The 25,109-nt window shown below is 36.6% G+C and overlaps 1 protein-coding gene across 1 annotated transcript in view; it reads left to right on the plus strand.

Annotated features, from left to right (window-relative positions):
* Positions 1-1,849: 1,849 nt before the first annotated feature.
* Positions 1,850-25,109, plus strand: part of LOC111154393 (discs large MAGUK scaffold protein 2) — a 1,367,735-nt gene continuing 1,344,475 nt past the window's right edge. Inside the window, exon 1 of the mRNA XM_022513932.1 lies at positions 1,850-2,183. Coding sequence (XP_022369640.1) covers positions 2,142-2,183 — 42 coding nt within the window. The 5' untranslated portion in view covers positions 1,850-2,141. The remainder of the gene's footprint in view (positions 2,184-25,109) is intronic.

Genomic DNA, 25,109 nt, shown 5'->3' on the forward strand with positions numbered 1-25,109 from the left:
CTCTCCTGGACCATCCAAATACCCTAAGGTCTATTAAGATAATAATTTTTTTTTAAAAAGCTACAAAGTTCCTTCCCCCCAACCACGATCCCTAATGAAAAAAACAAAAACAGAAACATAAACTAGCATTACTTATTGACAAGTTGAAAAAATGGTTTTCAAAAATCTTCTGAACCCCCCAGGGAGAGATGCATTTTAAAATTCCGTGTTTTCTGTAGCATTGAGTTGCTATGTTTGGGTTTGTTTATCAGGAAGTGCTGCAGGAAATGTGACCTGCTGTGACCTCAGGAGAGGAAAGTGTTATGAACTGAAATGTTTGGTTTTGCACTTAAAGCCATTACAAAAGTTGTGGAATGATGAGAGTTGGCCCTCCATGTTGTTGTTTGAATGTCCTGGAAGTCCCTGGTTGTGTTGCAAGTGCTCACAATTTGTAATTACTTAGGCTCATATGACAGACGGAACTGGGAATCAAATTAAGGAGCTGCCTTCTCTTACGATGCTAGAGAATCTCCAGCTTAAGACAAGATTGCCTTTTTTCCTTCCTAAAAAAAGGCACAAACAATGACAGCCCAAAATAGCTATTTAGTCAGAACTGACGACACTTTCTGAATGCTTGTCATTAAGAGAGAAATAGAAAATCCTGATTTGCTTCTTCCTTTAATTTCTCTTGCTTAAATACCTTGCTGCTGCTGAAGCTGCCTCACCTCATCGCCCAGGAGAAATGCCCAGTGCCTCTGACGGTGCCTCAGCACCACTGCGGGCTCCGGAGGGGAGGGGCCTTATGCAAAACATGTTAAAGAAAAATCATAAAAGTCACTGCAGCTTTTTCTAGTGAGTTATGCTGATCTTCCCTGTTGCTGTAAGCTGATGGGGGAACGTCGTGGCAAAGACATAACCACTCTTTTTCCTCCCACTATTTTTGCTGCAGTGAGAACTGTTCCTTTCTGCTTGCATTTCGCCAGATAGCTTCAGAATTCTAGCTGAGAATTAGGCTGGAAATAAGAGTTTAGAACCTTAAATTGGACTTTGTCCTTTTGGCTCAGTAAAAATTGAGTTAATTTGCAGCATCGGGTGCCTGACTGGAATGACAACAGACAGTAGGATCTGACGATGTTCTTGAATTAAGTTTTTTTTTTCCCCCTTATGGATTCATGGGGGCAGAAGCTTTTATTTTTCTCTCTTGCTCTTATCCTTACAGAGCCAGCTGAACATGTTACATTCATCAGCAGTAGCTACTGAATCTACGGTTATGTTATCCCCTGGAATCTTCTATCTTCATTTCAATCCCATCCTCTATTATTGATTGTAATTTACCAATAAAGCTTAGTTTTGGGGAAAAAAAATAGATGCAGTGTTTTGTTGGCAAACCTGGCAACTTTAGCCATCCCTGGAAGATGTAACAGATCTTACAGGACACGGAAGTAAGAGAAGGTGGTATTTCTCAGGCATGTATCCACAGATCACCCTAGGGGAACCCCGCTTACATTTTAGGGGACTTGAGGAGACAGGGATCCTTTGGTCTTGGTCCTGTTCCACACGAAAAAGCAGACTGAGATGTGTTTGCAGTGATTTGTAGGATTTGCCAAACAGGGTGCTGCATCAGAATAGCCTGAAATCTAGTTCAGAGCCCATATTAAACCTCCAAAGGGAAAGGGGTTTCCTCTTCATTTAGAGTCTGCCCGGTGCAGTCCCATTGTAAAGTATCTAATAGGATAATACTGGGGCTCTCCAGAAATATAAGTAACTCATTGGTTAAATTTCATTCTTCACCTTTCCCCCCCTCCTTCCTGAGTGAGCTCATTCCCCCCTCCCGTTTTTTTTTTTTTTTTTTTTTTTTAAACCCAGTGATTTAAAATGCTAGAAGGAAAAGCAACTGAAGTCTTAACTTTCAGATGCTGAATTCTCAGCTAATTGAAATTACTGGGCACAATGCTATATATAGCCAATGAAGAGATTTTGAGCTCTCACTCAGTGCCTTCAAGACATGTCGTTTTGTAGTCAGAGAAAACAGAGATCAATGCATTTTCAAACTGACAGAGGGAACGGATGCTCCTTAGTAGCACATGCCCAGGATCGTGTGTGTGGGGCTTGCGCTGTGCTGAGAAGCTGAATACCGGTCCATATGCTCCTTATTTACTGCAATGTTCTTTGCATGTTACTGTGCACTCCGGACTAACGTGAAGGTAAGAGGAGGCGAGCCGGCAACTGGGCACAATATACATGTTAAACCAGCTGCAGAAAATGTCTACCTTGTGTAGCTTCAGGACTTTTCGGATTGCTGGCTGAGCAGGCAGATTATTACAGGTGGTTGCAAGGGCTTTGTTTTATTGTTGCCGAGCAGCCTCGCTGGGGGAGCATGTTGGAACGCTGCTGGGAAGTGACCTTCAGGTTTAACTATTTGTAATTCAGGTTCACGCTCACACTTGGGGGGTGGAGTTGGGGGAGGAAAAGATGACAATTACTTAGGTAGGCCAGAACCAAGAAATCAGCGAAGGTTAAAAAAAGCTATTATACAGCATGATTTAAATTAAGATTAAAGTCTTTCTCTGAAAAAGTGCTGTGAGCTGCCTGTGCTCGTGCAGCTTAATTGAGTAAGCGCTGGGGATTAAATTTAGTGGCTATTATGGCATTAGAATATGATCTGTGGGATATCTGACCATCCTGTTCATATAAACAAATTGTTATCATTGGAAGTTGGTGGTACTGATTGTTCGGATCCTCGTCTCTGGGTGGGCTGGTTGCTTGGGTGCGTGGGCGCCCCTGCCCCAGTGTTGTCACCCCGCTGACATTCACTTGCGGTAGATAATGAGCCTCCAAAGTTGAGCCTAAGTTTCGGAGATTTACCCCTTGTCAGGAAGGACGGCATTATTGTTGGAGAGGTTTTCTGACACTGTTCATTCAGCACTGAGTCAGACAGGCCAGCTGTGGAATTCCTGTTGCATAATTTAAGTGAATTACATCCTCTGTTAGCTTTGTGAACTTGTATATCTTATTGAAGGAAGCCCAAAAGGAAAGTTGATTGCCTTTCAGGGAAAATAAATAAATAAATAAGGGAAGTTACGACTTAATACCTAAAACAAGAATCTTTAAAAAAAATGTCAATGTAAAGTGTTTCCCTCTTTTTACTGGAGCAGTATTTTAATGTGTCTGGGCACGAAAGTTTTGTTTTCTGTGTTTACAAGTTTTATCAAAGAGCTCCCTGTTGCTCACTCTTTTGTAAGCCTTTTTGTTTTCTATTTGAATTTCAAACAGGTAGTATTTGTGTTTTGATGACCAATTCTTTTACAACTATAGCCTGGAAACATTCTGTGGGTGATTTTGCAGAGTTCTGCAGAATTTACTTTTTCCTACTTTTAAGATTAACTTCAGCAATCAATTTTTTCCCGTACATATGATGGATATAGTAAAAAAGATGGAAAGAGATATTTAAAAACCTAGAACGTGCTCAAATGTCAGCTTGGATCTCTCCATCATCAACTCCTATGCCTAGCATGGGGTACGGCATACACTGTTTTGTAAGCTCAATGAATTGTAAATGTTTTCCCTCCTCATCTTTTTCTCATCTTTTTTGAAAGAGAAAAGTGGTTCCCCACCCTCCCCCGGAGAAGTCTTCATACATATTTTAGATTAAGAGATAACATTTGTTTTGATAGTCCATTGCCATATTCCAGAAGTACAGGAAAACCTGAGTCCAAAGTTCCTTTAATATGGGTTTTGGGAAATCCATTTTTTTTTTTTTTAAACTCTTGACTACTATCAGTGTGGTCTTTACGGGTTGTACTGTAATTTTTTCTCACTTAAACTCATAAGCAAAGGAATGAAAGAGTTTTACAAATAGTATCTTAATTCAGATGACTTTTAGATAATAAATTCTTAGTACTTTGGCTAGTCTGTATTGAGATACAAAAGCTTCAGTAGAAGCTCAGAACATGCACGTTGCCACATATAACACATAAAACCTTGCTTTGAGTTGTTGAACTTCAACTTTACATATGCTTAAGTCCCTTCAATAATTAGTTCTTGCACCTTCTTTCATCATTTTCCTTTAGGGTTATCTTTTCCTTCTGAGATAGCAAGGTTTGCAAAAGAGTTTACATTTCACTTGTGGTCTGATATTCCATCAAGTTGGTACAATGAAATCTTATCTGATAATTTTATTTTTAATTTTTGTTTTATTTCATATTACATTTTAAAGTATTTGATTTTATTTCTCTTGTGCCTTGAATTACTTACTTGCTTGGTTCTGGTAAAGTCCCTTTCATAGTGTATAGCTTCTTATATTTCCATGATATAACATGATTGGTGTTACAGTGACCCAAAACTTTTAAGGTAGTTAAGATTCAATAAATAGAAACATCTCTTATTTATTTTTTTTCTGCACAGAATTAGCCTTAATTGTCACAGTCTTTTGTTTTACAATGATTGTTTTGCTAACTGGACATTTATAATATAGTATAGTCAAAAGAATTTTTTGAAAGTGGAACATTTTATTATATTTCATATGTGTTTTTATGTAACACGGGCATTAATCCTGTGCTGTGGGTATACACTATGTATGTATGTCTCTATTTCTAGTATGTATGGACTGTGTATGTATATATAGTACACACACTATACACACACATACAATTGACAGTTCTCAGAATGTGACTCATGGGTCACCATTCATTCATTCATCTATCAAAAAATTTTGAAGGACAACTGTGATTTATGCACCGAGCTAGAGTCTGGGAAACTAAGATTGATAGAAAACAGTCCTTGCTTTCAAGAAGTTTCCAATCTTGGAAAGGCCACAGACATACAAACAAGCAAGTGGTTTGAAATATTACAGAACTAGTAATGGAAGTCTATGCAGGGCATTGTAGGAACAAAACAAAACAAAACACTGGCCAATTTTACACGGGCTGATCAAGAAAGGTTTCACTATGAAGTCACCTTTGAGTTGAATCTTGAGAGAGCTAATGGAGTTTTGCCAAGCAGCCTAGAGCGAGGAAGACATGCCAGGTAGAGGGAATGGCAAAAACATAGTACTGAGAAGCAAAACACTTTGGAGAGCTGCAAATAGTTTGCAGTGGATGGGGCGTGGGGTCTTGCAAGGCTGAACAGTGAATTAATAGGGCAAAACAAATAAATGGGAGCTAAAGCCAGTGCTGTGAGAATTGACTGAGTGATCATCACAGTCTAACTCCTTAGAAGTTGTGTTCTTTTGCCGCCCATGTCTGGAAGGAGAGTTTTCTAATGAAGGAAAAGAAATGAAAACTTCTAAACAAAGGGTATTATTTATAGTCTGTGGATTTGTTGTTGTTGTTGTTGTTGTTAGCTTTAAGTTTGAGTTCAATAAACATTCATATCCTATGTGCTTGAATTTATCTTTTAAATTTTTAAAGAATATGATTAGAACAACTTAATCTGAGACAGCTCAAGGAAAAAGGAGCAATGTGATCATTATAAAGATGTATAATAACTCATCATCTCAAATTGTTTATGTTGTACAAAATGTACCTCTTTGATAAGAAAATATATAAGAAGTTTGTTGTACCAGATGTCTATATCATCTTGTCCTTAAAAATGGCTCTATTTTTGAAAGTAATGATATTGATAATAACTCACATCCAGGTGATACCTTGTGACTTTCTAAGTAGCTTTATGTTCCTCATCTCGTTATTTCCCCCTTTTATCCTGCTGCTGTAAACATACATATATACTCACAAACCCACAGTCTCTGAAATATGAATATGAATGGCAAAGATCCATTTCACAGATAAGAAAGTTAAGATAGAGAAAGGAAATGGCCAGTACCTCTTTTCCACAGTGTATCAGAAGCATACCTAATGTAGGGCTTAGACCTCTTGAACTAGTTTACTGCCTTCCTTCTCATTCTACTATATCCTGCCACCTACCTCATAGATTCAAGAATTCTCTTCTATTTTTGAAATTCCTTAATAGTAAATATAAGAACTTTTCAGAAAAAGAGTGTATCAAAATGATTTTAAAGGATTTGGGATTCTAAAAGAACTATGTCTGGGTCAATCTTTCCCACTGATTGCATAGAAACTTTTTTGCACAAAAAATTTTTGATCTACCTGAAGTTCAATAATAATAATATAATAATAAGAAGAATTATGTAAGCCAAGGGTTGTAAGTAGTGTAAAAGAGTCTCAGAATATAATAAATACTCAATCAATTTAATTCATAACTGATAAAGTTGAGGCCACTGTATAGGGGTAAGACTTCAAACTTGCTTTCAGTAAAAATATGTTAAGAAATTCCAGGAATTGAGCCCAATTAAAAGAAATTTGTAATTAATGAGAACCACTCAGATATAATATCCCTCTCTCACCACTATCACCATCACTACTATACATGCACATATGAGCTTGTAAACTCCACAGAAACAACAATTTCAGTTTGTTTTGTTCAAGTCTCTATATCATCAGCATCAGGAACAATGCCAAGTACATAGTACATGCTGAATAAATATTTGTTAGATGATTGCATTAACTGAATACCAGATTTCTCTTTATTCCTCAGCTTTTCCCCAGATTAATTTATCTTAATGATTTTTAAGGGTTTTTTTTTTTTTTTTTTTTTTGAGAGAAAGGAAAAAAGAAAATCATAGACTTTAAAGTCATATAGGCTTTTGGAATTAAATACTGGATTTGGCAATCACAAACACTTGCATTCAGTCACTCTCACAGATCTGCACAGCCAGGTCATATAGCTAAGTTGGAGGGAATCAGTAATTCAAACTAAAACAATTTATTGGATGCCTAACCACTCTACAATTCAGACATTCATCATGCTTATTTCTACTAGGTTTACTCAATGAAGTCATTCTTTTCTAAACACTGCACCCGTTTCTGCCCTGAGCATTTGCTAAAATTGTTTCCTGCAATGGGAATCACTTCTATATAGGGTCATGCTTGTCTAAATTCTGTTCTTCCTTTAAGAAATAGAACAGGGTATCTATCTTACAAGAGGCTGGTACAGCCACATAACTCCCTTACTTTATCCCTTCTTAGATTTAAGAATCAAAATGAGTGCAATTTTTGCATCATTCATGGCAGTAAATCTTATATTGCCTTATGCCATCACTTTGCCATTAATATCTTACATTGCTAGGTAATTTTTATTATGTTTGGGTATTGCCCTCACTGCAATTAGATTTTAAGCATTTTGAGGACAGGAGCTATATACTATTTTGTTCATTTTTTCCCCTTGTAGTTTTTATGTAGGAATTTTTAAAAAATGATGAATAGACAGATTGAAAGGGGAACTTGCAGAAACTCTACCTCCTTATGCTACTGATGCCTACTCTCAGCTAGATTTCATGATACATCCCACATATTGATGCTTTTAATAAACACATTATTTTGTTGTAGGCAGGGCCTGTAGTCATGAATCAGAATGTGTGGACAGTTTGTGTAACACCTATGGCTCATCCAAATCAGGAGTGGTCCCTCTGAGGATTTCAGTGGAATAATTATCTCTTTTAGGAGGCCAATAATATATTAGTCCCTCACTGGGCCTTTATATTATGGCCTCCAAATGGTGTGCACCTGCTCAGTATGTTAGGTTTATAATACCTAAAGCCTACTCAATGTATTGGATTTATAATTTCTAATGAGGCTCTTTAAGATAAAACTTTAAAAAATAGTACAAGGAATTAATTGATAAAGAATAAACTAGAACCGCAAACAATAGCAATGATAGCTACAATTTGTTAAGCTCTTAGTATAAGGCCTGGACTCACCAATAACTTTGCACATATTTTTTCAAAGTGCTTTCCAGTGACCTACGATAAAAGAATCATCCTCATGAAGTTTAGGGAACAAACTTTGCCTGATATCACACAAATATTAAGTGCCTATGAAGATAGCTTCAGGTCTGTTCTACTATAAACCCTTTTAAAACCTTCCTAAATAGGCAGTGTAGTGTAGAACTATAACCACTGTATCACAGACACTTCAAATCTTTTTTTAATAAGGTAAGGAATTAGCTAAATAGTAAAATTATATATGTTTTGTGTCGTATGACCTTACCATTCCTTTTCTTTGCTTCCTTCTAGTAAATGATGGTAAGAGTCAGGACATGAGGCTTTGTTCTGATTCTACATTCATTCAGTCACCAAATATTTAATGAGCATCAATTATGTGTCAGGCACTGATCTAGTTGCTAAAAATACAGGGTGGAATAAAACAGACAATAATCAGACAATAATCCTTATCCTTATAGAATTTAAATACTAATAAGGTGAATGGGCAGTAAAAAGGTGAAGTAAAATGCATAGTAGGGGCACTTGGTTGGCTCAGTCTGTTAACTGTGCAACTCCTGTTTTTGGCTCAGGTCATGATCTTATGGGTCATGTGATGGGTCACATGATCTCAAGTGGTGCTCCACACTCAGCGTGGAGTCTGCTTAAATTTCTCTCTCCTTCTCCCTTTGCCCCTCCCCTGAGTCATGCACACACACTCTGTCTTTCTCTAAAAATAACTAAATAAAAATCTTACAAAAAAACTAAAATGCATAGTCTATAATGGCAAATATTAAAAAGAAAAAAGAATAAAACATGGAAAAAACATCAGAAATGTGAATGCAGAAAGGTGTTGAGATTATAGTTTTAGACAGTGTTTAGTGAGAGTCTCATGAGGATGATGACTTTTGAGTAAAGACCTAAAGGATGTGAAGGGATTAGCCATGTAGGAAATGGTATCAGAAAGTGCAAAGGCCCTGAGGTGGGAGCTAGTCCAGTATTTGAAGGAATGTCTAGGAAGCCAGTGTGGCTGGCAAGAGAAAAAGCAAGAGTAAGCATCTCATGTAGGGCTTTGTAGGTTAGGCCTCTTCTCTCGGTGAAATGGGAAGCCAGAGAGGCTTCAGGAGAGGAGGACTTTGATTTGACCAATTTCTTCACAAGGTCATTCTGGGTGCTGTGTTGAAAAGAGACTAAGAGGGCAAGGCCAGAGCAGAGAAACTAAATAGAAGTTCCTGCAGTAATCCAGGTGAGAAATGTTACCAGCTTGGATCAGGTTATACCAGTTGAGACTAGAGACAAGTTATCTAGTTCTGGATGCAATTTTACTTTTGGATATTTATCTTTGTTTTTCCTGCCCTATTACTGAGATCTCCTCAGCTCTGGGGTCCTGGTTCTCAGCTCTTCTATACTTAACCAGTATTAATTAGAGAAGAATGCTTTCCTGTATGGTTGCCATTGTAGTTTTACTGCTTTTTAATCCTCTAAACATTTTGAAGGGTTGTCACTCAAAATTTATGTCATACATGTACATTCAAGACTTCATTTTATTTTTGGCTTCGGATCTTTTGATCTTCAGGGGACTATATTAATTCTGAAATGAGTCTACTCAAAGCTACTTGAGGGCAAGAAGATGTCTCGTATGCATTTATATCCCATTGCTTTGCATGTATCAAATGATCAATAAATGTTTTGCTAAATGAATAATTGAATGAAATCATTTAAAAAGTTGGACATATTTTGCAGAGTGTGCCTTTGGATTAGACATGGTACCACCAAATGAGAATACATACACAACAGGGACAATTGATTTGCTTTCAACAAATTTCCTATCTAATGACAAATTATCGCCTCTTTTATGACAGTATTTCTCCAACATCAGAATCTCTAGGGAAGAAGCCTGGGAATCTGGAAATTATGCTAGGTAATTCTTATCATAAGACAAGTTTGGAAAACATTGCCTTATGGCTTCTGTTTGGAATTACAGCAGTGAATCAACAAGTTTGTTGAGAAATTATGTGCTAATATTTGCATAAGTAACATATATATCCTAAGTTTTTCCAATTTTTTGGACTGCAACCCATAGTAGAAATATAAATTAAAAATTGCAACTAAAAAGTATATAAGTTTCACAAAGCAATACTTAACTTTCCCAAAAGCTATGCATTCTGGCATTTTCTATTTTATTTTTTACCTTTTAAAATTTTGTTTCTTTTTTATAATTTTGATCAGGATTTTCTAGATATATTTTAATCAAAAAATAGTTGAGGAATAATACAGTTCGTACTGACCCATTTAAAACCTGTATCTTCATTTACCCTTAATGAGTTTGAATGGATACAGAATGGGTTATAACTCACAATTTGAAAACCACTATAACATGTTCCCTGCTTTAAGGAACATACAATCTCAATTAGCAGTATGCATCTGGGAGATGAGGAATTATAATAGTCGGCACCACCAAGAGGGAAATGTGTGAAAACCGTACACTGAGTGCGGGCTAGGTGTCCATATAGCCTGGTCCGTTTACTGATTATTTACTCATTTGAGAATTCATAGTTCAGTACTACTTCCATGGCCCTGTCCTTTGAGACTTAGCCTGTCCACCAACATACCTCAGTATGCCTAATAGCAATAGCTAATGTTTATGGAGTATTAGTGATATGATGGCAGGCACTGTTCAAAGCACTTCACTCATTTAAACTTCACAATAATTCAAAGAGAACGTTTTTCTTATTAAATGCATTTACAGGTGAAGGGACTGAGGTTTAGTTGTCCAGGGCCTCACAGCAAATAACTGATGTGAGGATAAATGGCAGAAACAGGAACCAATGATCAGGATGAGACAGTACCTGAAGAAAACCTCTCTTACTCTTTCTTTTTTTTTTTTTTTTAAGATTTTTTAAATTTATTTATTTGACAGAGAGAGATCACAAGTAGGCAGAGAGGCAGGCAGACAGAGAGGGGGAAGCAGCTTCCTCGCTGAGCAGAGAGCCCGATGCGGGGCTCGATCCCAGGACCCCGAGATCATGACCTGAGCAGAAGGCAGAGGCCCAACCCACTGAGCCATCCAGGCAATCCCAAACCTCTCTTACTCTTGATCCTTGCCCTGGTGCTTAGTACCTTGGCTTCTGATTCTCTTCACCAAAGGGCGGCTTTGCATATCTTTAATTTCCATGACTCTGTTGGGCTGTTCTCTGGCTTGTTGATTTAGCATCTGATCAGATCTCAGTTCCCCCTGATTTGGGTATGTCATAGTTTCTCCCATTACCTACTGCCTAGAAGAATTCCCATGGGCCTGGTGAACTATACCCTCCCATGACTCAAGGGGTGCTTGCTGTAAAGAGACAGTCATAACCAATTGACCCTTTGCAAGAGGACAATTTGCTCAACTCTGCTCTTGTTATTAGTGCAGTAAATAAGGTAATAAAACTCTCCAGGATGAATTGGTATTGCTAGGAGAACCTAGCTCGTGAGAATTGAAAAGGGAAAGATGAACAATAAAACAAAGAGATATTTGGCCCTGGGAAGGTCTGGCCCTAAGTATTTATGAAATGTAAACTAGATTTTTTTCTTTTTGTGTAGGCTCATAAAGGACTTTGACACTTCTTTCAGTTGAAAGAAGCTGAGGGAATGTCTTTCTTTAAGATGAAAGATGAATAGGAGACAAATTTTGAGTCATGCTTTATTTATTTATTATTTATTTTCTAATGGTGTACTGAGATTTACATATTCTTTAAAAAGGTATACATAGATTTATTTACTTGGTTTTTAAGGTTGTACCTAGATTTGAAGAGGAAAATGAGACCACAGGGTATGTAGTGAACCTGGAATGGAGAGACTTAGGTAGGTTTCTGGAGCAGATCCCTGAATCTTGCTGGAGAAACTAAAGGAGCCCTTTGCACTTATGTTGGATGTTTAGTCAAGTAATTTATAATCTGTACTCTTTCAAACTCATTGGGAAAAGTAAACATAAGAAATCAGTTTTGAATGGGTCAGTATGAACTGTATCTCAAATGTTTTCATGATAATGAAAACAATAGATGCTCATTATAACAAATGTGTAAAGTCCAAAGGAGAAAAAATTTATACTTGCTCATAGTCTTGTCACTCATATATAAAATCTCTGTATTATTTTCATTTTAAAAATATGTGTGTGTGTGTGTGTGTGTGTGTGTATAGATGAATGTATATGTGTTTTGGGTATAACACATGTAGGATCAAGATATATTATTTTTGCCCCATGTTTTCATTTAATACCATATCATAAGGACATTCTCACATCATTAATAATTCTTCATAAGCATCTTTTTTAATGGCTGCATACCAGGGAAACTTTTTTGAAAAGTAATTAAATAAAGGTAGGTGGGAACAGAAAGCATTGTTTTTCTCAGACCATTACTTTTCAGCAGAGGATAGAAAGCTTTCAAGTATAACCTTGGAATAGCTTTGAAATGAGATTCAGTTTGGAAAAAAATATATGGTGAGTCTGAGTTTCAAAAGCGTCATTGCCGTTCTACTTCAAACAGGGAAACTATGTATACTTAATGCAAGTATGTTCCTTTAGCTAGTCTCCTAACACGGTCTCTACACTCACCCCACCAAATAATTGCTTTGAGCTCTGTGTGTGTGTGTGTGTGTGTGTGTGTGTGTATGTGTTTGTGTTGTGTGTCTGTCTGTCTGTCTGATTATTTTAAACAGAAGCCAACCAGACAATTTCCTTATTATCACTATTCTCCTAGGCATTTAGAGCAGAAACATGAAATCAGTTTTAACACTCCAGCCCCCATAGAAATCTAATCAGCACCAATCCTGTAGAGTCTACCTCTGAGTGATTTCTCCTACCTCTTGTCTCTTTCTATCTCTTTCTTCCTCAATGAAGACTCTCATTACCTCTCAACGTAGGTACATTCTGAATCTCTCTGTTTCCCCTTCAAATTTATCCTTCCCACGGTGTCACCAAACTTGTTTTTCTAAAACACAGATAAGAAGTGTTTCCCAATGCCATAAAAATTCTTCATCTTTATGCTATGGCCTCAACCACCTTTCCATCATTACCTCTGCTAGACTCCACTTACATGTAACATATACAGCCAGAATCCAGTCCAACCATGTATCCAACCATTACTCATGCCACAGCAGAGATGTAGAAAAAATGGGATGTTTGGTAGAAGACCTAGGTTTGAAATTAATCATCTCCACTTGCAAAATAGTCTATAATACTTCTGGGTGAGTAAATTAGTTTTTCTGATGTTTAATTTCTGGATGTTCTAATTGAAGTGATAATGTTATCATCAACCTAGTAGCATGAACATGGCTTTAGACAGATAAATCCTAAGTGGTATGCAGGATCCATTCAGAATATGTTGAATATTTCAAGAAAGCTAGTGAAGAGCCAATGGAAGCAGTGAAGAGCATTAGCTTTAAACTTGGTAGTTTTATGCACGTGTGTAGCTAACAATTCCCTTACGGTATATTTTGAATCCATTGGACATGGCCTAAGAAAAAATTCCTTTATACAATCTTGGAATTCATGAGATAGTGACTGTAAACAATATTTAGTCTATCATTGAGAAGGGGGAGAAAAATCACCCTCAGTATTTGTAGATATCTGTCTCCCAGCCAAGATCTCTACATGAGCTACAACCTCAGTCAGGTAAGTAAAATACCCTCAAAATTTCTTGGTAAACCAATCATGAAATTTGCATAATTATTTTCTTAGTGGGCAAATATCTCTAATCCTGAAAAGATTTTGATAAATTATAGAATAGTGAAGGAAATTAAACTTTTTAATTAATATTTTTGTTATGTAATAATACACATATTTGGTAGTACATGTGTTTATATTTTAAAGAGAATTTGCTAGATTAAAATATTTAACAAATTCACTTTTAGAATGTCAAAGAATTAATTTTAACTTGAGATTTAAGATGAGAAATAGAATCTTACCATTTGCACTGTAGTAGAAAATAGAAGAGAGCTTAAAACTCCTAATGTTTTGGTATAATTTTCAGATGTAAAATAATTATTTAAATACTTGGGAAGGTTTGTTACTCTGATAAAGTGCAATTAGGGAAAGCTTTAAAAGGAAATTTAATATATTAAATTTATAAATGCAGGTTAAAATATACAAGGGGAATTTAATTAAGTCATAAGAACTTCCTTAACTGTGATTGTAGAAATCTTGCTAGATTTATAAATAGAACAGTAAATTATAAATTGAACTTAAGAAGTTAAGTAAAAATCTAGACTTTATGATTTATAATTTAAAAATTAAATATTAATTTTGCAAACCAAGAGAGCTCCAAATAATCTTTTTCCAAAAACAAAAGATTACCTAAAACACACACATTGGACACTGTAGGACTGTTATAAGGCATGAACAGAATAATGTATATGAAAAACTGTAAATTCTGAAACATTGTAAAAACATTTGTCATCATTTTTCCTTCTAATTGGTTTTGATCAGTCTCTTACTTTAGATTTGAAAAGTATTCACCTTTTCTCTCCCCTACATAGTAGTTATCCAGTCAATCAAGACCCTTCCAGTTAGTATCTTCTCCTAGGTAGACCTTCACTGTTTCCCATTCTCCAGTATTTTGTATTACTTTGTATTGTTAGTATAATACTTGTTAGACTTTGTATTACTAGCGTAGCACTTTGTCTTACCAGTGTAACATATGTATACACCTAATATTAGAGATGTTTACTCTTTACTCATGTTTCTCTTCTAGGACAGACTCCTGAATCTTCAGGTTACATTTTTTTTTTTTTAAGCAAACATTAATTGAATCTCCTTTATGTACTAAACACTGTATTCTTACAAGCAATAGTGCCATTATTAAGAAAGGATATCTATGTCTGTGTTTAGTAGATAATGAGTTATTGGATTTAAATTGAAATAAAAAACATTCTGTCCAAAGAAAATTCTATAATAAAATTTTTAGAAAAGCAATTGATTAGTTCAAAAAATCCAGTTAATGTAACTAGCGAATAAGAAAAATTCAAAATACATTAAAGAAAAATTGAGACTTCATCAGCATAGTGAAAAACACTCACTTTCCCTTTTAGGTCTAAGACACTGTTTTAGTTCAGATAAACAAGTTAAAGGACAGTTTTGCAAAATCATGGGAGCAGTAGAGGCTGGGGGTGGGTGGAGATCAGTGATACAGAACTGTTTATCTGTAATGAGAATTACTCAGTCAAGGCTGTCTGCCCATTCCTATTATGTAGACTCTGCTGTCCACCTCCCATTCCTTCCCTGCCTTCCGGTTCACCACAATCAGCAAGGCTGTTTTCCCTTTTCTTTCGTCCAGCAGTCAATAACATTGATTTTTGCAGCACTAGGTGATTCTCACCTCTTCCCTCATTATCCCCTCCTTCAGGGCTAAACAAAGCCAAGTCCCCCCGTGTGCACCACAGTCTGGAGAGCTTGTAAGACAGAAATGACTAGAGGCAGAATGTAGGGCTTTGGCTGGGTGGGAGGGACAGTCAGTGCCACAAAATCCCTCAGGAGCATCCTGGGCAGAATATTTTTGACACAATCTTAAGTTAAGGGATAATATATCCTCCAGAGAAAAAGAGCATATAAAATGTCTATTTTCTCCACTGCAGTTCCATTGAGTAGGCTGAGGGGGAAAAAGCCCTAGGGTCCTATTTCCATGTGTAATTCTTACTGAGCCTTATTTAAATAGACAGATACTACTCCTGGGGAAGAGGGCAACTATTGGGCATGAGTCAAAAGAGCAGTAATACTTAACAGGGCCATCGATGGTCATTGTATTGCAAAAGAAAAGGAAGAATTTACTCAATGAGTGCTTACTATGTGCTGGGAATTTCATTTATTTTAATCCTTATAACAACCCCATTACTGCCCCCACTTAATAGACATTAAAACTAAAACCTAGAGGGGTACATTCATATGCCCAAAGTCACATTGCAAGCAGATGATAGACACAGTCTTCCTCAAATGCACCATACTGCCTTCCAGAACCATGAGTTTTCTTGAGAGCTCATGCGAAATCTTTAATAATTAGAAGGATTGGAAATATGACCCCCTCTGTTTAGAGATGAAGGGGAAAGTGTTAAAACCAGTTTTGATTCAGTAGTCTTATGAGGGAATGATAGAGTGTTTTGTTGGATAGCAAAGAGGAAAAGCAACTGAGATAGGAAACTTCAAGTACTGTTTAGGGAAAGATTTAGCCCAAACTTGTGAAGCGGTGCCTAAATACAGGGTTTCTAAAGATCGGAGGAGGAATTTCAGGTTTCTAGACTACCTGGGCTGCAATAACTCTAGAATTTTATGTGCCCAATCAGGGGTAGCTCAAGTAACACCACCTCTTAAATATTATAGCCTTAGGTTTGAATTTTTTCTCTACCTATGTCTATTTTATAGGCATAGATTTTATTGTATGACTTATATGTAGTAATATTTACAAGCCTTTCAAAATGTCTTATCTGCAAGGGAGACTGAGTCAATGGTATACTCCTTCCTTCTTTAGTGATGTCTCCCTCTCACCCCTCCTGACCCATAATGGGAAAGATAATTACCCAGTCTTCCTTTCTGCTAAGGTGTAAGTAAGGGTGATGTTACTACTCCCAGGGAAAACTCCCTAGGGATCAAAGCCTTAACAATTGACATCATTCAACTATAACAATTAATTTCAAGCCTAAACCCTCAAGTGGTAGAGGAATACATATATCCCTAGAAGGGTCTAGCAGTTTCTTGAAGATACATTCTAGAACTGTTTTGTCTGGTAGAGTCGCTGGCTAGTCACATGTGACTATTAAGCATTTGAAACGTGGCAAGTCTGAATTGAGATGCATTATAAGTGTAAAATCAATATTAGATTTTGAAGACTCAGTATGGGAAAAAAGTGAAATATCTGATTAATATTTTTTTCTTGATTACATATTTAAATTATAATATTTTGGTTCTGTCAAGTTAAAATATAGTATCAAAATTAATTTTATCTGTTTCTTTTTACATTACTCAATATGGTTACTAGAAAATTTAAAAATAGATATGTGGCTGATATTTTGGTTCTCATTATATTCTTCTTGGACAATGGTGATCTAAGAGGCTAAAGGGTAACTCATTCTTCCCATGGATAATCTGGTTCTTGACCAAGATATTTTGAAGGGTTTTTTAAATAATCAATGTGGTTAGCAGTCTTTCTCCCTCTCCATCTTTGAGAAGGAGGGATAGGACTTCTAACCTAGTGGTTCTGAGAGCTTAACACAACAACTGAATGTTAGATTTTGAAGAGAACTTAGAGATTCCAAGTTTTAACTCTCAGCTGAGGTTCAGAGAGGTTAATGACTCAGACCTACAGCTAATGCCCAGTGCTTTTCCCATTCAAATGCAATGCCTCTCAAATGCATGGCCATTATTCCTGATGAACTTAAATGTTTATACCATCTTGGGAAAACACAAACCCTGTCATTTGGTTGTGGGCATGCTTTCTTGGAATAAAGCTTTCTTTTCTGCCCTGATGCAGTGTGGTTCCAGTGGAGAACTCCTATCTGAATTTCAAAATTATATACTAGTTTAACCTTCTCAGTGGATCCTTCTGGCCCTAGGCAAAATTAATCACTTTCCACTCTTCCTTGAACTACACTGCCCTACTTTAGCTCCAAACTCATTGCGTGGTATTGACTTAAGGCAAAGTGCTTGTATCATGGACCCAGCATTGGGTGTATGGTAGGCCTGCAGTAAATATTTATTGAAATGAACTGTTTTTTGAACACTTTCACTGACTGTTCTTTACATCTGAATTCTTGTTATTATGTAGGTAACACTCCATAAAAATTGGGGAGAAAAAAGCCTAACCTCTCTTCCTCTCTTTCTCTCTCTCTCTTCCCCATATGTATATATGTGTGTGTATGTGTGTGTGTGAATGTGTGTGTTGGTGTGTGTGTATTTTTAAATCACCCATACTTGCAAAATGCTGTCATGTGTTGGAAATGCCATTCCTTAACGCTTCTCTAAAATTCCCAGTTAGTCATAGTTGAATTTCCTCATCAAAGAGATCTTCTCTGTATAAATGAAGTTGGACCTGTCAGTCAGGGGCGGATAGAGTAGGCCTGAAGAAGCCATGATTCAGACAATCTCATTTCCATGGTGTGTGCCTTAAATGCCACATCTTCAGTCAGCAGTTAGTCTCCCATGAAAACAAAACTGAGCTTTGCATTCCCTTTGGGTTTTAAAAATGCAAATTGAGGTTTGTGCTGAGAAGTGCAAATGTGTAGTCATACTAGTGATGCATTCTTTCTGATTCTTTCTGGTCCTTTGGCTTTCTCCAGGTGAGATTTAGCAATGGTTTCATTTCCCCAGAAAATGGATTATAATTTTCCATAAATCCTGTCGACTGATACCTTTATTTCAACATTAAAAAATATATAGTAGTTCAAAGAAAGAGGAAATGAAGTTTTTTGTTTCACTTTGTTTAGCTTGCCGTGTCTTGGGTTCAGTTCCTTTCTCTCTTTCTATGTAGGTATGTCAGGATGAGAGACAGTCTGAATCTATAGAAATCCTGGTTCTAGCCCCTTGACCTGACTCTTCCTATTTTGTTCTCACTGCTGACACTCATATTTTTTAGGCTGCGGAAGTAAAAGGCCTGTACTCGTGACAGTCCATCATATTTACGACCACTGATACAAGAGATTTTAAAACTCATATAATAGAGACTCCTTTATTCAACTTTCATTCATTGGACACCAACTGTGTTTTAGCCACAAAGGCAGGTACATTCATATATATACATATAAATATATGTGTATATATATATATACACACACACATATGTATATGTATGTACACACACATATATGTGTATATATATAGGCAAACTATATATATATATATATATATATATATAGTTTTTTTGTTTAAATCTCTGTTTCAGAGTTGAGGTAAGTAAAACTAAGAGACATTAAGTGATCTACCTAAAATCATTGCTTACAAATATTAGATCAAGCACTTAAACTAGTCTTTATGGTATTAAAAAACTTGTGCTCCTTCTATAACATCCCACTACTGCTCCAGAGTATACAAGAGATTATGGGTCACAGTAGGTAAGAATGGGGGAAATCTGGGAAAGGAGGTCAAACTACGTAAGTTTGAATCCAGATTCTACTACTTCATAGTCCTTCGATCTTGGCCACATTATTTACCATCACTGAGCTTCCACTTTCCTCAACTGTAAAGTGTGGATAATTATATTATGTACTTTATGTGGTTGTAGTTAGGATTATATAAATTAATCCATATAGTGTTTTTAGCAGAGGAGCTGGTATTTAGTAAGAGCTCAGTAAATATACATTTATTTATTTATTTATTTATTTACTTGCTTATTTAATTTATTATTTTTTAAAGGCTTTATTTATTTGAGAGACAGAGAGCAAGCACAAGGTGAGAGAGGGAGAGGCAGATCCCCTGTTGAGCAGGGAGCCTGAAGCGGGGCTCAATCCCAGGACCGTAAAGTCATGACCTGAGCTGAAGTCAGATGTTTAACCAAATGAACCACACAGGCACCCCTTATGTAATATTATTAAAAGCAATAATATTTGGCTATGCCTCCTTATAATAATTACTAACATTTTTTAGCACTTATCATTAGGTTACTATATTAGGTATTTTAACTGTATTAATTTTTCACAACAAACTCAAGGTAGATATTACCCTTTATTTACAGATGAGGAAATGAAGAATTTTAAATGGAAAGGTCCTCATTCCAAGGTAATACGGTTGACAAGTGTTAAACTGGAAGCAGAATAAAAGTCTAGCTAATTCCAATCTCTCTCTCTCTTTTTTTTTTCTTCCAAGTTTTTACTTAAATTCAAGTTAGTTAACCTATACTGTAGTGTTGGTTTCAGGAGCAGAATTTAGTGACTCATCACTTACATATAACATGAGTGCCCTTCTTAATACCCATTACCCATGTGGCCCATCCCCTACTCACCTCTGTCCATCAACCCTCAGTTTGTTCTCTATCATTAAAACCTCTTAAGGCTTGTTTCCCTTTCCAATCTCTTTCTATGGGGCTATTTTGGCTCCTGGAATTTCTCCCCCTTCCACCAAATAGAAGCTATTAGGGTTGGGTTTTCTCATTACTGTTGTAGTTGGATCCTCAGAGGGTAAGAAAGGGCATGAAAACTGATGTGTAGCCTTCCAGCTGCAACAGTGATGAACTAAAATCCTGGTGCCACTACCTCCTGCTCTTATGCACTCTTGCTAGATAAGGCAGTTCTGTTACCTGAGTCCATCATCAACACAAATCTCTATTTCATCCTCAGCTCAAAAATGATATTTCTACCAAGGCTTACAACCCTATAGTTCTGGGTGGAAAGACCCTCACTCAACTCCTCAATGACTTGATCTGTCAATGTGTATAATTTTGGAGGCTCCAGAAAGAGTCTGATTCTTTTGTGACATTGTTTTGCTCTAGAAAGTTCCACCAGCTACCCACCTCTCTTTTTCAAACATTCTGTTTTGGTTTTTTTTTTTCCACCTCTACTGTTGCTACTCTAATGAAGGTTCCTTTTCTTTCTTGCTGGGGTTACTGTAATATGTTCTTAACTGGGGCTTCCTGCATCTATTCTTGACCCACTCTTGACTGTTTTTTATAATGCAGCTGGAGAGACTTTTCAGTTATGGATTTGATCATGTCACACCCTGCTTAAAATGTTGAAAAGTATTTCCCTCACTCTAAATATATTTTACAACATCTTGTGTGATCTAGCTTCAGCCTGCCCATGTACCTTCACTCTCCATGACACCCTGTTTTCCCTATGTGAGCTGCACTCTCTTTAGTTCCTACAAGTATTAGATTTCTTTCCAATGTAGCCTTTGTTACGTTCCCTCCCCAGAACATACCCCACCATCTCTTCATTTGGTTTAGCCCTACTCAACCTTTGGATCTCATCCCAAATGTCTGCCCTTCATGAAACCCATCCTGCTTCTCTACTCTAGGTCTGGCCCCCAGTAAAAACTCTCCTATCATTTGAACCCGTTGTTAATAGTACTTACTACACTCTACTAAAATAAATGCATTTCTTGGGTCAATTACTGTTACCCAACTATTCTGCAAATTCCATGATGGTAGAAACCATAGCAGTTTGTCTGCATTACATCCTCACCCTTAAATACGATGCCCTGCATTAAATATATATTACATAAGTGAATGATTAAATGACCTTTGCACTGTGTCCCAAAAGTGGATAAAGCAGACTTGCTCTGTATGAGTTGCCTGCCTTCCTAAAGCATTGGCCTTGAATCTGGAAAGGAGCTCTCATTCCGCTCTTTGTGGGTCTCAATTCTAGTGAGTGGGGAACATCCCTACTTGTTTCCTCCAGGGCTCCACATGCCATCATATAAACAGATCCATTGATGGCTCAAAGGAGTGATTAATGTATAATAAATTTCTATTTTCTTCTGGATGCTATTTTAAAATCTTTACACACACGATAGTTTCTGTATCTTCACTTAAAAGTTCTCATTTAAACAGTTTTACTGACACTAAAACTCTGGATCTTTCCTCTGCATCAGTGTATCTAAAACTTTACTGTCATTAAAAATCACCTGGACAGCATGTTACAATGCAGACTTCTGAGTTCTACTCCCAGAAACTGTGATTCTTCAGGTTTGGGGATGGTCCAGAAGTAAGCTGCTGCGTATTGAGGTACCTCCAAGAATTCCCGGTATCCCAGCCCTGACTAAACTTCCTAACCGAGCTCAATCCTCTATTTCCTACTCTGAAAAAAGGAGAGACTGTGATCATAGGGATATTTTAAGAACTGCATATGATAATTTAACATGCAGAGTATACAAGGAATATAAAACCCAACATTGCTATTCTCTGTTTAACATTTCATATCTCGGGACGCCTGGGTGGCTCAGTTGGTTGGGCGGCTGCCTTCGGCTCAGGTCATGATCCCAGGGTCCTAGGATCGAGTCCCACATCGGGCTCTCTGCTCAGCAGGGAGCCTGCTTCTCCCTCTGCCTCTGCCTTCCACTCTATCTGCTTGTGCTCACTCTTGCTCTCTCTCTCTCTCTCTGACAAATAAATAAATAAAATCTTTAAAAAAAAATTTCATATCTCAGTTGTAAGAGTTATGGGCATGATAAATGACTGAAGGAGGCAAACATTTTTTATAAGCTGTCAGTTTATCTTCTCCAAATTATCATGTCTCCTGTCCCAGATAATATATTTTTGTTTGATATTATATCCATCATCTCTCCCTCTCTGACCTGGAGCACACTAATAATTGCCACCCCTTGGCTCTGTGTGTGTGTTGCTCTTGCTGTGTGTAACGGGCAACAGATGGGTCAAATTATCAGGTGTTCAGGTGTTTTTCCTTTCACCACCGCGTCTCCCTGTCCTACCTATCTATGTGGCATAGGTTAATTTCTCAGGGATGCAAAAAAAAAAAAATCCAAAAAACAAAAAACCCTCAAAAACAAATATGAAATTATTTTAGTATTAGTTCAAGATAAAGGTGAAAAAAGAGAAGAAAGAAATTTAGTTTGTTGCTTAAAAATTAAAACACATAGTGTGTTCCTAAGGCTAATACTTTAAATGACATTTGACTTCTTTACACAGTGGGTGGGATATAGATACAAGTTTTCGCACTATTATATACAGGAGGAAATGGTTTTACATGTTAAGATTTTGTGTATCCATTGTACAGTTATTCTGCCAGGAAGGTTTTATTGGTTTTATATTTTCATTAAGGGTACAAGACAGTACCAGGTCTAAAGAATGATTATCATCTTCTTTTATAATATTTGTTGGTTTGGTTAAAAATTTTATTCCAGTGTTGGTTCATTTCTTACATTTCTGAATAGTGTTATGTTATGGACTAATAGTGACTTGTATTTCTTCTTACATGAATTACCTTTCATATTATCGAGAAAAAAACAACTTTTTTCTATTCAACTGAAAAACCTTTATGTATTAAGAATACTAATTTTTATCTATCACCTATTGCAAATATTTTGTCTGAAGGGAATGTAGTCTGTATTGACTACTCATTTTGATTTCTATGAAAATTTCAATGTATAGATACATTTTACTTTTAACACCAGAAACTTGATTCTTACTAAAATATTTGAAGGAGATGAAATGTTGTAACTTGACTGTAGTTTTACTTGTGTAATTCTATACTTCTCTGAAGTGAAGATATTTCTGTATATTACACACACAATATTTGATTCAACTAAATTCACGTATGTTGCCAAATACCCGGTATATGAAGAAGCATGAGAGGTTCTTGGCTGATGAGTTTCTGTTGCAGTGGGAGATTTAACGGAATATATGAACATTTACCATCATGATGATGTAAGCAAACTCTGGGAATAGAGATGCGTGGGTAACTATGCCTAGGGGAATTGGGGAGAATCTTGAACTAGATCTTAAAAGGATGAGTAGGAGGTAGGAGATTTCTGTTAATTAGAGCATAAGACATGAAAATAGTGCCAGTCTGTGATCTTGTTTTGGGAATATCAAATGTATCTGCTGCTTACGTCTTCAATGTGGGAAAGGTGAAGTTAGGTATGCTTTGGGGTAATATTCTCTATAAGAGGTTTGGACTTTATCTTGTCGTCATGCTTTCTACCACCACCACTTTAATTTTTCTGAAGTTTTAAAGTAGGGGTGTGTCTTGACCAGACTGGTGTCTTTAGGAAGATGACTCTGACAGGAGAATTGAAAGATGGCTGAGATGTGCAGTCAGAGGAAATGGGGAGAAATCTTTAGGAAGCTTTTTTAATTGGTCAGAAAAGAGAATGGTAAGGGCATAAACTATGCCCTATGCCATTCCCATACATATTCCTTAAGGAGGAATCCTACTAAAGAGATCATTAGAGAAGGAGAAGCCAAGACTTTGAAATTTCTAGCTTAGTTAACCGATTGATGATGGTATTGTTATTCTTAAGCATTTACACAGAGACAAAATCTGGAGAAGAGAATCAGTTTCCATATGTTGGGAATGATTTCCTAATGAAACCCAGGGAGTTTTTCAGTTCACAGCTACATGTGTCCGTCTACATCTCCAGTGTGAACACTAAGCTGAGAATGAAGATTGCGGCATCATCGCCACACGGATGGTGCTCAAAATTGCAGGTGTGGGTGATATATACCAGGGAGACTGTGAAAAGTGAAAAGAGCTGAAGAGCTATGGACAGAACCTTGTGGGATACCAGCATTGTGGGGAGAGATGCTGTGACGGTGAAATCAGATTGTGTGTGTGAAAGTACTTTGTGAGTGGTAATGCGTTTTGCAGATGTAAGTGATTATTATGATGATGACGATGATTATGGATTTCAGCTTCTGTAAGAATTCTGTAAAAAGGATGGACTGAAACAACATAGTTGCCATTTTAACCTCAAAGGCATTGTGAAAGTCTATCAGCAAATGTTTTTATAAACGTTTTTTCTAAAAACATTTCAAACGGTAAGGTAAAAGAAGCCTTTGTCAAGACTAAGTAGGCGCCAGAGTTCTTAGTTTTGCTTGTTCCAACTGAAGCCATGGATTTGCCATCTGGGAATTTGTAGTAACTGTAAGCAAGTATGTTACCACTGAGTCAACCCCCATGGAGTACTGGAAAAACAAGGCCTGGGTCCAGATTTCCATTCAAGAATTTTACAAAACTGCCTTCTAAGAAAGCCCAAGAAATTTTCATGAAACAGATTGGCTTAGAATTTGTACGTAGCTTTTGCTTGGATTTGTGATCTTAAAAATATTTTTAAGGCCATTGAAAGAAAATAAAATAATTCTTTATTATCATCTCTATATATTCAGATCGCCAAATACTTTCAAAACTCCTATGGTTTTTATTTAGTATTGTATATTTAGCCTTACTTTTCATCCTAAATTGAAATACTTGCCCAGTAAACTGTGTTGTAGTACATTAGAAATAGCATTGAATTTGAATGGGAATACGTGAGATGTTTGTATTTCACCTTTGATACTTGCTGATGTGGAACTTCATTTCCATGGTCTTCAGTTAACTACATCTGCAAAATGGGAGTACTAACAGCTAATGTCTGCTGTGTAAATTAAAAGACCCTATAACAACATGAGCATTTTAAGATGTAAAACACTTTATAAATCTACGGGACTATCCAAATGTGGAATTACAATAGTTAAGTCTCCAATGACCCTGAGAGAGTTCAGTTTAAAAAACATTGTGCTTGATAGAGTAATTAAGTTTAAGATAAATTTACTCTTACTAAAAGTGAATCTTGAAAGACCTCCATTTATAGAGTTTGAAAAAGAGGACTATGTGGAAAATCCATGAGTGGGCATTGACTGTGTATCAAAACCAACATCATCTCTAGTAAAGGGCCTGGGTGACT

The sequence above is a fragment of the Enhydra lutris genome, unplaced genomic scaffold (assembly GCF_002288905.1).
Source record: "Enhydra lutris kenyoni isolate GAN:26980312 unplaced genomic scaffold, ASM228890v2 scaffoldscaffold37, whole genome shotgun sequence".
NCBI classification, from domain to species: domain Eukaryota; kingdom Metazoa; phylum Chordata; class Mammalia; order Carnivora; family Mustelidae; genus Enhydra; species Enhydra lutris.